The sequence below is a fragment of the Osmia lignaria genome, chromosome 6 (genome assembly GCF_051020975.1).
Source record: "Osmia lignaria lignaria isolate PbOS001 chromosome 6, iyOsmLign1, whole genome shotgun sequence".
Taxonomy (NCBI): domain Eukaryota; kingdom Metazoa; phylum Arthropoda; class Insecta; order Hymenoptera; family Megachilidae; genus Osmia; species Osmia lignaria.
The window spans coordinates 6,983,046-6,994,712 of record NC_135037.1 but is presented as its reverse complement, the minus strand read 5'-3'; the positions used below and the strand labels follow the sequence as shown (position 1 = coordinate 6,994,712).

General features: G+C 39.0%; 3 protein-coding genes and 1 long non-coding RNA gene across 4 annotated transcripts; 2 read left to right on the top strand and 2 right to left on the bottom strand.

Moving 5' to 3' along the window:
- Positions 1–358: 358 nt before the first annotated feature.
- LOC143305380 (uncharacterized) lies at positions 359–1,591 on the top strand. Its single transcript, XR_013062264.1, has 3 exons — positions 359–723; positions 1,265–1,376; positions 1,454–1,591. It is a non-coding gene; the product is annotated as an uncharacterized LOC143305380 (long non-coding RNA).
- Positions 1,592–2,822: 1,231 nt separating this feature from the next.
- On the bottom strand, positions 2,823–6,331 carry LOC117601437 (uncharacterized). Its single transcript, XM_034318157.2, has 4 exons — positions 6,157–6,331; positions 3,992–4,280; positions 3,231–3,719; positions 2,823–3,094 (listed from the first exon to the last, which is right to left on the bottom strand). The coding sequence occupies exons 1-4, from the start codon at positions 6,202–6,204 to the stop codon at positions 2,823–2,825; spliced, it is 1,098 nt and encodes a 365-aa protein (XP_034174048.2). The 5' UTR covers positions 6,205–6,331.
- Positions 6,332–7,301: 970 nt separating this feature from the next.
- Apd-2 (apidermin 2) lies at positions 7,302–8,537 on the top strand. The gene is made up of 3 exons (XM_034318158.2): positions 7,302–7,400; positions 7,784–7,949; positions 8,240–8,537. Exons 1-3 carry the CDS (start codon positions 7,389–7,391, stop codon positions 8,293–8,295), a joined length of 234 nt encoding a protein of 77 aa, XP_034174049.1. The 5' UTR covers positions 7,302–7,388; the 3' UTR covers positions 8,296–8,537.
- Positions 8,538–10,112: 1,575 nt separating this feature from the next.
- On the bottom strand, positions 10,113–11,574 carry Apd-1 (apidermin 1). The gene is made up of 3 exons (XM_034318216.2): positions 11,537–11,574; positions 10,894–11,134; positions 10,113–10,733 (listed from the first exon to the last, which is right to left on the bottom strand). Exons 1-3 carry the CDS (start codon positions 11,546–11,548, stop codon positions 10,663–10,665), a joined length of 324 nt encoding a protein of 107 aa, XP_034174107.1. The 5' UTR covers positions 11,549–11,574; the 3' UTR covers positions 10,113–10,662.
- Between the last annotated feature and the right edge of the window lie 93 nt (positions 11,575–11,667).

Below are 11,667 nucleotides of genomic sequence, written 5' to 3'. Positions count from 1 at the left end.
CAATAAAACTGAACGAATTGCTGTTAATGATTGTAACCGCGTCAAACAGCACGCCTCGATTCTTCCACGCAAAAAAAAAAAAAAAAAAAATGGAACAAAAAGAAAAACGAATCGATGCGCTTGTTAAGCATTGTTTACGGCTCGTTCGATCCCGCGAAATCAATGTTTCACCCCGACGCGACGCGTCGATTAAAAATGTTCGACGAGTGAATTCGACCGCGTTTCCCTTCGCCCCTCGACACCGCCACTCCCGTTCGATTAAAACACGAAACTTGCTTATTGTCCGAAATCGCGGACACGCATATTTTTTCATCACGTTGTCGCACGCGTTATTACAAAACATTGCTTTCAACACGTGACTGTGTACGCTCGCGGCTCTACCGTATCTCCTTTTATTTCACACGAACCTTGTCGTGCTTTTACGAGATTCTCGTTTTAATCATCCGCTGTCCCGTCTGTTACACACGAACGTCGATGAAAGAATTTGTTGACGTACATTTCGATTTGGCACGGACAGCTTTATCTTTTCCTTAAAGATGAACGTAAGAATAATGATTTTGGACAGGTATATAAAGTAGTCGGGAAAGTATTTAGTCATTGTACAGTGATCCGTTCAGTAGCAGATACATACTTAGATTTACCAGTTCAAAGGACATTGTAACGGGAATAATGGTTGCAAGGAAATTCACCTTACTCGGATTGCTGCTTTTCGTTTGTCTGCAGGTACGAAACAATTCTATCCTCGATTTCTTAAAATTATTCGGTTGTTGACTTCGAAATATGAAAATGTAAAATAAAGAATTAAAAAACATGTCAAAGTGAAGAATTCGAATTCAAAATTATTCGTCTTAAGAATTCATATTTCAAATTTTCAAAAGCCTTAAGTTTCCAAGGCGTGATCGCCAAGTACAGCATAGGGTATTTAACGAAACAAGACGGATAAGTGTAACTTTGACGAAGGAGAACGAAGCATTAATGCATTAGATTGAAACGAACGAGCCGTGACGTTTGTACATTCAACTGGAAAGACACATTTGTCTGCGTTAGATGAGAGCTATTTAAAATTTCCCGCGCGGGGAGGATGTTTAAAATTTAAACGAATCGGCTCATTTTTAATTTACGTTTCTCCGCTATGCAGAATACATTTTTCTCGTTGTAATAATAAACGCGGCTGTTCGTCTCCATTCGTTTTTACCGGACGTGCAAATGGAGACATTAACGTATCGTTTCTCCTTTTGACGATTCTATTTTTTTTCTTTTCCAGATGAACCGAGTTCATTCTCAGCCAATTATTAATTTCGATATTCTAAAACCTTTCAATTTACCAGGAATTGACTCAGCGAACGCCCAGTTTAGGAACCTACTTCCAGTGTCTGGTAATAATAAACTTCTTGTCATTTTATGTGAAGTGTTTATTAGAAAATTGAATTAATTATATCGTGTCTATTTCTAGGATTGACCGATATAACGAGCTTGGCTCAATCCATGAGTCTCACAGGAAGTGAGAAGCAAGATAGCGTAGGAACGGCTTCCTTGATCAAGCTCTTTACGCCTTGAAGCACGAGCAAAAAATATTCAAATTAAAATGCTTAGTTATATATAGCGACCCAGTAATGTCGTATTATAAGCTACGATTAGATATGAGATAGATTTAAGATATTTTCAATGCACACAATGTAATTTCAAAATAAAAAATCTTTTTAAATTATAGAAATAATGAAATTTAAATTGTCACTGTTAGAATTGTCGAGCACCGTGTGCCATTTCAGTGACATTGAAACCATAATACTTCAAAGAGATTGCTCTTTTTTTAGAGATAGCTAATCAAATAAATTCATCGTGTGATTGGATCACTCTTACAAAATGTATAAGCTGGAAAAGGTTCAAATGCGAACAAACGCGTGTATACGTCAAAAGTCCATAGTGAGCCAACTCGACACAGTCGATTTGCCTAGTGAAAGCGATTCTGTAATAATTGAGTTTCAAGCTTAATCGTACGGTTTAGGTTCGGCTTGTTTGCTATGATTTAACCCAAAGCAAAGGTTGCGCCAGCCGCTTCGATCACATACTAGATAACTGGATCAAGTGGATGAATATGATTTCATTAGATCGCTTACTTTGTTTACAATGATGAAATTGATTAGCATTCATAGATCTCGTAACGTAACAACTATTTCCTCTCAATGAGAAATGTTAATTAATATCGTGGTAATATGGAATATAAAAAGTAAAAGTTAATAGGAATTAATCTAAAATCTTACTAATAATATAATGTATAACATTGAAAATAAAGAAATTATATCCTCAATAATTGTTATGCATTCTGTTTCGCTGCGTGCATCTATTTCCATTGTGCCGTTCAAGGTGTCAATAAATCACGACTACAGAAATACATCGAACTGCGAATAAATATGATAAAAAGCAATACCGTTATTATAATCAGCCCGAGGCCCTGAAACTGTTGCACCTTGCTACACGCAACGATACGAAGAGGTGGGAAAAATATTGCAGCCATTGTATGCAACAGTGGTTTTCAAGCAAACAACTTGCTGCCATCAATGCCAGTTCCTCGCTTCTGGTTGGTCTCCGGTTGTCCTTGCACAACATGTTCCCTTCCTTGTGTCGTGTCGCCAACGCAATGTCAACGAATGCACGGCTTGTCTCGCCGTTAACAGAGCGAAACTGTCTTTAGAAAGGATACGTCGAGCATCTGCGAATAAACGTCGCGTAATTCAAGCGTCAGAAACGATTCTCTCTCCTTTTTTTTTTTTTTTTTTTCTTTTATATCTTCACCCCGGAGGAACAACGAATGGGACAAGCAGTTAACGCTGCAATGGATACAGGGGCGCTTTGAACAGCAGCGAGGAAGCACCGACGCCGGAAACTCTTCCCTTGGGACCGGAAACGAGCACGGACGGGGTTGTTGGCGCTGATACGACAACGTTACTTAAAGGCGTCTCGCCGACTACGATCGTGGCTCCAGGTGGAATTAAATTAACTCTCGCCGTCGATGATGCTACCGTGTTACCGGAACCGGTCGTCAGAGAACTCCTGCTAGACGCTACACCCTCGATCCTCCCTGACTTTGTCGTCTCTGTAAATAGTAAGTATCCTGATGCTGGAATACATATCTAATCGTAATTTACAAATTGGATCTCTTAAAGTCGACATTCGGTTTTAATTTAGAAAATGAAAAAAAAAAGTTAATCCTCTTTCAAAAATATCCTCACCTGTGAGAGAAGGTGCTTCATCGTTTCCTCCATCATCAGTTAAGATACTAGAAACATTTGCAGCCGCGGTGGTAGTCGCATTGATAGAAATAACAGTCGTGGAAGCAGAAACAGTCGCTGATGAAGATGTTGAAGTAGCGAGAGCAATAGGCAACGGCGGTGCTGTTGGACCAGTAATAACTATGGGACCTGTGGAGGGACCTATTACAGCGTTCGCTGACGCTATTCCTATTGTTTCTTTAATTGCCGTCGTGTTCGCTGATGCATCCGCGGTCGGCGACGATTCTTCTGCGTTTTCGATTGCGACAGACGCCTTCGCTGACGTAGCAACGACGCCTTTCTTTGTTTCCGTTTTGGCTGACGCTGCGTTATCAGCGACGCCGATAGCGACGGAATTATCGGAAGGGGCTATCAGTATTACCGGACCAGACGACGCTCCTCTAACGAGCACCGAATCATCCGCTGGTACACTCGATATATTCGTCGTTTCTGAAATAAAATTCCTGTTTATGTCACAACAGACGCGTGTTCCTCCGAACAAGCTCGAATTTATGGACCCGTTAAATTCGCGCACTCTGCGAAGGATACGTGATTCCAATAAATTTTTCGTTTTATGCATCGCATAAAAGCTGCGCCGAGTAATAGGATCTCAGTACTCTTGGTTTGGTTATATAATTCGTACATCCATCTCGACATCGAGTACGGACTCGTAAAAATTTGAATTGTATTCGAAATGTTTTTAAATAGAGTAAAAGAATTACCTTCGATCGATGGAGCTGTGTTTTGTAGAATTTTACTGGAACTACCAGGCGATAGGATAGTCACAGGTCCGGAAGAGGATCCCTCGACTGTAGTGGTGGTCACGGGACCGGCGACAATCGTTTCAGTCTCTTTTATGGGCTCCGGGGCCAACAAGGTCACCGCAGGTGCAACTCCATAAAGTGGAGCAACGAAAAACGGTGGCGCAGATTGTCCGACGCCCACTATTTCATGATAAGGAGAAACGTCGGCGTGAACCGACGTTAGGAGAATCGATGTTGCTAACCGTAACTGAAAACGGATAAAGCGTGATTTATTGAGACGAGTGTCAAAAGTTTCGACGCGTTATCCACGGTACGCGTGGGCCGCCGACACAATAGTTGGAATGCTTTTCTACGTAATCTCGCTCGTAAATATTGTTTATTAAGCCGATCTACATACAGGGACACCGTTAAGCTCGCAAATATTACGCTAATAGAACATATCTGATCTCTTTCTTCATTCTTCAGGGTGGAATAAATCTTCTGGTCTAATGAATCAAGATTCGAACTTTAACATTTTGTATTTTGTATTCTCCCCTTCGGCACTTTGATTTATTTCCTATTTTTATATTCAACCCTTTAACGATGTAATATATAAATCTTTTTTCCTTTTACTTGAAAAAATTGAAAATCATTCTGGATCTCTTTTTTCATTCTTCAGAAAGAATAAATCTTCTGGTCTAATAAATCGAGATTTTAATTTTAACTCTGTGTGCTTTGAGTTCTTGCTTTGCAGCACTTTCATTTGTCACCGATTTTTATTTTTTTTATTTTACTTGAAGAGATTGAAAATTATTCTGATCTCTTTTTTCATTCTTCAGCATTTCATTCTTTCAATTTTAACCCTTTGTGCTTTGAATTCTCACTCTGCAGCACTTTGATTTATTACCTACTTTTATATTCTACCCTTTAATTATATAAAATGTAAATCCTTTTTAGTTTTACTTAAAAAAAATTGCAAATTATCCTCAGTTATACTATGGCACCCTAGTAAATAGTAAATAAAGACCGATATCTGTTATCAGTGGTGTGTTGTAATGGATAACAGAGTATGAACCATGTAATTGGAGTAAACCAGGTTGATCATAATTTAACCACGGGTGCCCATCGTCGCGAGTCGCGTCAACGCTTCAGGTGATTCGAAAACAATATCTGTCACGTATCCGAACGGAGCGCTGCGCTGGTCAACAGATAGAGTCGCACGCATCGTGAATTTGCATAACTCGGTTTCCGGTAAACGTGCCGCGCATGAACACGTCATCGCCACCGCGGTTACGTGCTTCTCTACGTGGCCAGCATTCGGTCGAATCTTCCGAGATCCACTTCCTTCGAGAACTTTGCATCAAAGTGTCGGCCAAGAATTGGAAAATTATCTTGACAAATCTTGCTCTCATTCTTATTACTATTTCTATTTCACCTATCGAATAAATATCGTTGTTTACATCGATTAACATGCTAATTACTAGAACAGCTTCATTCCTATTCCTCGTTTTTGCTATAATATCTTAATAAAGTTTGCAGAAAAAGTGCGCTCGTTCGACACGATTACATCTATCGTTTGAATATATTTGCAGAATTATAGAAGGAAAATGTTGAACATTGTCCACGAGAAAGTTGTTTGTCGGCAATGCGTTAATAAATTAGTAGACGAATGAGGTAATCCGCGTTGTGGTTTACGAGCTCGCAATTCCACCGGGGCGAAGTTCAAACTCGAATCGATCCCGTTTTAATCCTCGGTAATTGTAAATTTGTCATTTAGAAGCAGCTGGAATATCAATGTAACCAAACGTCAGTACGTTATGAACAGATCATCCGCGGAATTCTACCGTGGAGCACCGTATTTAAATGGAATCTACGGATTACCCGTCTTAATCAAAGTTACAGAACGCGGCCATACGTTTCAATTATCCGGCTACCAGTGAATACCAGGCTATTCTATATATCAGACGAGGATTGGTCACAGATAGAGGATCGTTCATATTTCACGGACTACGCGGAAGCGCATTAAAAACTAACGTATTAAAGTTTTCTCATCAGAAACCGGCCGCGGCGGCCGTTTCTTAACTGAGCGATCGCATCTTCGATCGAATCGCTCGATCAGCTACAATAAAGTTTCGTACACTTACCAGCAACCTCATGGCTTCTTTTCTTTTCTCCATTACCGTAAAATTCATCGCTGACCAGTTCGAATCGCTAACTGTTTCATCGCGAATCGACCTGAACGGTTATATACTCTATTACGATGATGAGTTAAGAAAAAAGCTCACCGCACCCTGTTTTCTTCGCGAACTATCCTAGGAATTCCATATGGACGCCAGAACAAAGACTGAAGTAAACGTGAGACAGAACGGTATAGCGTCTGATATCTGTTGATCACTGTGAATTAATTCCGTAGATGCCAATCGGTTTCTATTATTAATTTATGGAAAAGGAAGGCATCTTAGCGGACCTAAAAATAAGAACTAAATAAGGGAAGTTTCTTTAAAAAATTCTAAACATCGAAAAGCAATTATTGAAAGGAACGATGGCGCAATCGCGTTCACGCGTGCGAACAATTAAACCGGCCGGGGGAATAAATAACGTTGAACCGTATGGAATAAAAAAAATAAGCAAACGAAAAAAATCGTACATTGGAGGCGCACGGACACGGGTAATTGCTTTTCTATGTTGTAACATTTCAAACTGGACTTTCAAAGCAGAATTTCCTACCTTCCTGTATCGCGATCAAACATATTTTTAGTTTAAATCAATTCAAGGCCGTCTAATGCAGCAATCGAAAGTATCTTTCGCAATACTGGCCGTGGATTGCATCTTATAGCCCGTACCCTAAATCCTAACCCAATAGGGTCTGCCCGGTACGATTCGTATTTTTTTCTCTCCCCGTTGTGTTAGCTCGTAGCGTCGACGCGTAACGATCGGTGGAAATATTTTTCCGCCCGTAAAATATGCTAATATGCGGCCGATGGCCCAGTTTTAACTTCTGCAACATTCGCACCACGTTGCGTGTGCAACGGTACGTACCACCAGCCGCGGAGCGCTCAATCGAGGTTTCTGATGCAACATTGCCTCTGTGCGAGTTCATCGTTTTAGATCGCTTGTCTTGATTTACGGATTTCAAGTCCCGGCCACGCCCGCTGGAACGACAAGGTACGAGCGAGAGGATAGCCTGGCAGGGCGAGCAGCCGCCATGCGGCCCGGACAAACACGCGTCCTTACGGGGTGGATGACGTACACGCTGTTCTACTGTATATAGGTAGGAAAATAAGAGTATAAAAGACAAAGTCGAAGCTAAGATTTTCATCAGTCGCTTGCACTTTCGAGTTCGAAGAAGCTCAAGTAATCCACCACAACCGACAAAATGAAATTCCTGGTAAGACTATACCGAGATCTCAGCATCTACTCCGTAATTGTGCAGACAAGATTGGATTCCTTCGAATCCACATCTAATTGCCTCTATTTTCAACTAATCGTATCTTAAGATTATTATAATTTACTATTATTCTACTTGTTAATTTCTTAACCCTTTACTGTTGTATATTTACTCTCAATTACTGTGTCTATATATAATTCTTAGTAGCTATTAGGAAAATAGATAATTCTTTTTATTTCCCATCCTTTGATAAATACGACCGCAAATGATTAATTGATTAATTCAGTTGAGAGGATAATTGAAATGTCAAGCAATGCGACAGAGTAAGGTTCTATCAATTATCTGACATTCGACGATAACAATGGATCTATTTGTAATTTCAGTTCATCCTTTTCGCCATCGTCGCCATCGTCGCGGCCTACCCCGAACAAGAGGTCCGAGAACGCCGTGGAATCCTTGGGGGTCCAGTTCTATCGTCGGGATGGATCGGTCCCAAAATCGCTGCGGCTCCAGTTGCCATCGCCGCTGGTCCTAAACTCCTCGCGGCGCGTAAGTATCTTCACATTATATAAATTATCACGTTCAACTTGAAAATTTTCTCTCATTACTCGAAACAGATGTTTACAAGTAATCAATTTAATTCCACCTCAAAGATATTCTTTTTAAACAAGTTTTATTACATATTAATCTGAACCTTCATTAAAATGTAATTGTACGATCGCGATATTCATGGTTTAATATAAATTTTATACATTGCTTCCGAATATCTATCGAGTGTGTAATCGTACGATCGAGATCGATACTCACGGTTTAATATAAATTTAATGTTTATAATACAGCTGCCGTTGTAGCCGCACCTGCCCTTGCTCCCGCGTGGGGACTGAAAGGATGGTAAATAACCATTTAAATCCCGGCATAACTGGACCTGAAGTATTACAATGAATATCGACGATGGGAGTTTATCTCATTGCGCAAAATTACAATTCGACAATTGGTCGCACTCCCTTTTTGTTTTCGGTCGCAATTACGATGGATACCTTGTAATTGGCACGATGGAAAATTCTACTCTTTCCCTCACCCCTTGTGTAATTTAAATTTTTATCAGATAATAAACTTATTTTAAAAACCTAGAAAAAATATTGTGTCTCACTCGATATCCACCATTACCAACCTTATATTTGCTTCATACCTTCGATTTCCTATATGAAACCATGATATTCTCTTTTATATTTCGTACGCTCTGAAACAAATAAAGATTAAATTTCGTTATATAATTTCAAAAATAATATAATATACAAACAGCGTACATAATCTGGAATTATATTATTGTATTTGCTAATTAAATTTTCAATTAACATTGCCAATTTATAAACGAGACGTGAAAATAAGTTATTTCAGAATTGCAATTATAATTACAATTTCAAACACGTTAACGTTAGTTAAAGGATCAACTTACATGTATTATTCTATCTTCCCTGTTCATTTATTAACGTTTAGGTATGATTAATATATTCAATGCGTACACGTATCAATTTTATCGTTAATGAGCTAATTACAAACATGTCAACGTGACAGATTATACTTTCTGATACGTCATATTGATGATGCTTATTCGGAAATCAATTGATTTGACACACTCTACACGGAATTTAATTAGCATTTTGTAATTACAAATTTCGTTGCATTTTCGATGATAAAGAATCTTTTGAAATTAAATTCAAATTTTCTTTCAACATCAATTTCTTAAAGTGATACCTGTTGAAATGTTAATTAACTATATAAACTCACCGTGTCCAATAATTACTTTTACTTCAAACATTTAATTGTATTCAAAACCTGTCATTTATTAATACAGTGATTATACGTGGTTGTCTGCTATATTTATCGTTTGAACGTTGTACCGAAGTAATTATTCTACAGTGGGTGATCAAATTATTAGAGCCATGGTAAGAAATAGAGCCACAATCTTAAGATTTTTACCTGGTATAACTTTTAATCAATCATTCTCCACTATTAATATATCTACAAAAAAATACTTATAAAAATAAACAAATGTATGTAGTCGGGTACCGTGGGATCCTCTCACAATATGTCCTCTTCTTCAAAATAAATAATTTTATTCTCAAACATGTCATACGTCAGATTTTCTAGTCTCTCAAACCGAGATCCGGTAAAACACTGGAACGGCGGCAAAGTCATTATTATATGTATCCTTTCATCGCCACGGCTATGGGCGAGGGAACAGCAGCAATGCGTTTAACAATCTAAAAGTAGTTAAAAACTGGAACAACTGGTCCTCGCAGAACTCGATATCCTTTATGACCACATGATTCTACAGTGGGTGATCAAATTATTAGAGCTACTCGCATAAATTGATGATTTTATATAAAAATGATCAATTCTTAAATGAAAACCGAATTAAACGGAGTTTTAATTACTTTTTTATGATGTATTGATGCTTGTAAAGTTGTGATACACAGTTGAAAAAAGTGAAAGTTTTTGATTAGCCTGAAAATTCATTGGACCTGAACCCCATCGAAAGTTTGTGGGAATGTCAATTGATTGAACATCTAATAAAAGTATGGGCCAGAAATAAAGCAATTAAAAATGAATTGCTTAAAATGAAAAGATTTGAGGCAGTAATTACAACAAAAGGCGGCGTCACGAAATACTAACATACATGTGTAAATATAATCTTTTAAATGTATTCGTTTATTTTTATAAGTATTTTTTTGTATATTAACAGTGAAGAATTATTAATTAAAAGTTACACAATATAAAAACCTTAAAAAGTGGCTCTATTTCTACATAAACACGAAAAGCCCATTTTTCATACCATGGCTCTAATAATTTGATCACTCACTGTAAACTTGAATTAACCAAGCCAATCAGCAAGCTTGACTATTAAGATTAAGACGATCAATCCGAAAGTAAAGCAGACATAATGGAGTACAAGATGGAGATTCATTTATTACGATACAAGAGTAACAATGGTACAGCTAATTACAAAAGGAAGAAACTCATGAAAGAACCTCTTCGAAGTTCGAACACATTGTTCGCTCAAAGAGTCTACGGTATATAATAGAAAAAAGGGTCGAACTATTTCATTGTTGAATCTATAGGGTCTTTCGTTCCAAACAACGGTCAGCTTTGATCGAAGCCTCGAAAATGGGAGTCGACGAGAAGCCACTCGAAGTAGATTGACGAGGGAGTTGGTTCGAGTTGCCTTGAGCTATGGGGTCGAATCCGGGGTGGTTGCGATCTACCAGTGTCCTAGGACATTGTGGCCAGGCACAACGATTGCTCCCGAGGGACCTGACACCACGGTGGATCCTGAAAAATCAAACGGTTAGTTATTTACCATTTATCATTGTGAAAGATAATAATTTCTTTGAAATCTTCCATCTCTTTTCGACTGTATATTTTATTCTTGTCCAATAATTTTTAATTTTAATAGAAGTGAGAACACGAGCAGATAGGATGAACAAGTTACCAGCAGCCGGTCCCACGACGGCAGCAGAAGCAGCAGCTGGTCCAACCACGGCAGCGGAGCCCCCAGAGGGCCCAACAACGGCTGCAGATCCAGCGACGGGCCCGATGACTGCAGCTGAAGGAGCCACTGGTCCAGGTACCAAACCACCTAGAACTACGGCTCCATTGTGTCCCCAGCCGAGGGAACGGCGTTCGCGCTCAGGGGCGGCGGAAACGATGGCCAGAGCGGCGATGAGGACAACCTGCGGACATCCCGTTGGTAGAATTTAGTTTGTTAGGTAAATTGAACGCTATTGATTCTGTTCTTAGATAGGAATCTTATGGAACCGTTCTGTTGGATCACTGCCAAATAATTGAGCTTGCCAGAATATTCTGTCGGCGCAACACTGATATACGAAGTATGAACGATACGTATAGGCCATGAAATGTGATTTCTTAGATGAGATAGTGATGGAAACTCTTGGCAAGTGTACAATTCTAGGAAATAGTACAGGAAATATTAACGCTACGGTAATGGGAATATAAAGTAGAAAATTTAGGGCTTAAGTTTGATGATTAATTGTCTGTTTCTTTAACTCTTTCCCTGTAATTGCGAGATTACTACTTGGCTAAAGGGTTAAATTATCGATTTTACTGATTCTTACCAAGCACTTCATGTTGTTTGTTGCTTTAGTCTTCAACTGACTGGTGACTGATGCTCAACCCTCCTGACACACTGACTTATATACTCGATGGAGAACATCGAAGAGCTCGACGATGCAACCTTCAACCCTGT

Excerpts from the sequence above, each read along its gene's own strand:
- Apd-1 (XM_034318216.2), bottom strand. Across the intron at positions 10,734-10,893 it reads CGTCGTGGGACCGGCTGCTG|GATCCACCGTGGTGTCAGGT; the intron begins GTAACTTGTTCA and ends TTGATTTTTCAG.
- LOC117601437 (XM_034318157.2), bottom strand. The coding sequence starts at position 6,204 with ATGAATTTTACGGTAATGGAGAAAAGAAAAGAAGCCATGAGGTTGCTG. Across the intron at positions 4,281-6,156 it reads AAGAAGCCATGAGGTTGCTG|TTACGGTTAGCAACATCGAT; the intron begins GTAAGTGTACGA and ends ATCCGTTTTCAG. Across the intron at positions 3,095-3,230 it reads TGAAGCACCTTCTCTCACAG|AGACGACAAAGTCAGGGAGG; the intron begins GTGAGGATATTT and ends TACTATTTACAG.
- Apd-2 (XM_034318158.2), top strand. Across the intron at positions 7,950-8,239 it reads TCCTAAACTCCTCGCGGCGC|CTGCCGTTGTAGCCGCACCT; the intron begins GTAAGTATCTTC and ends TTTATAATACAG.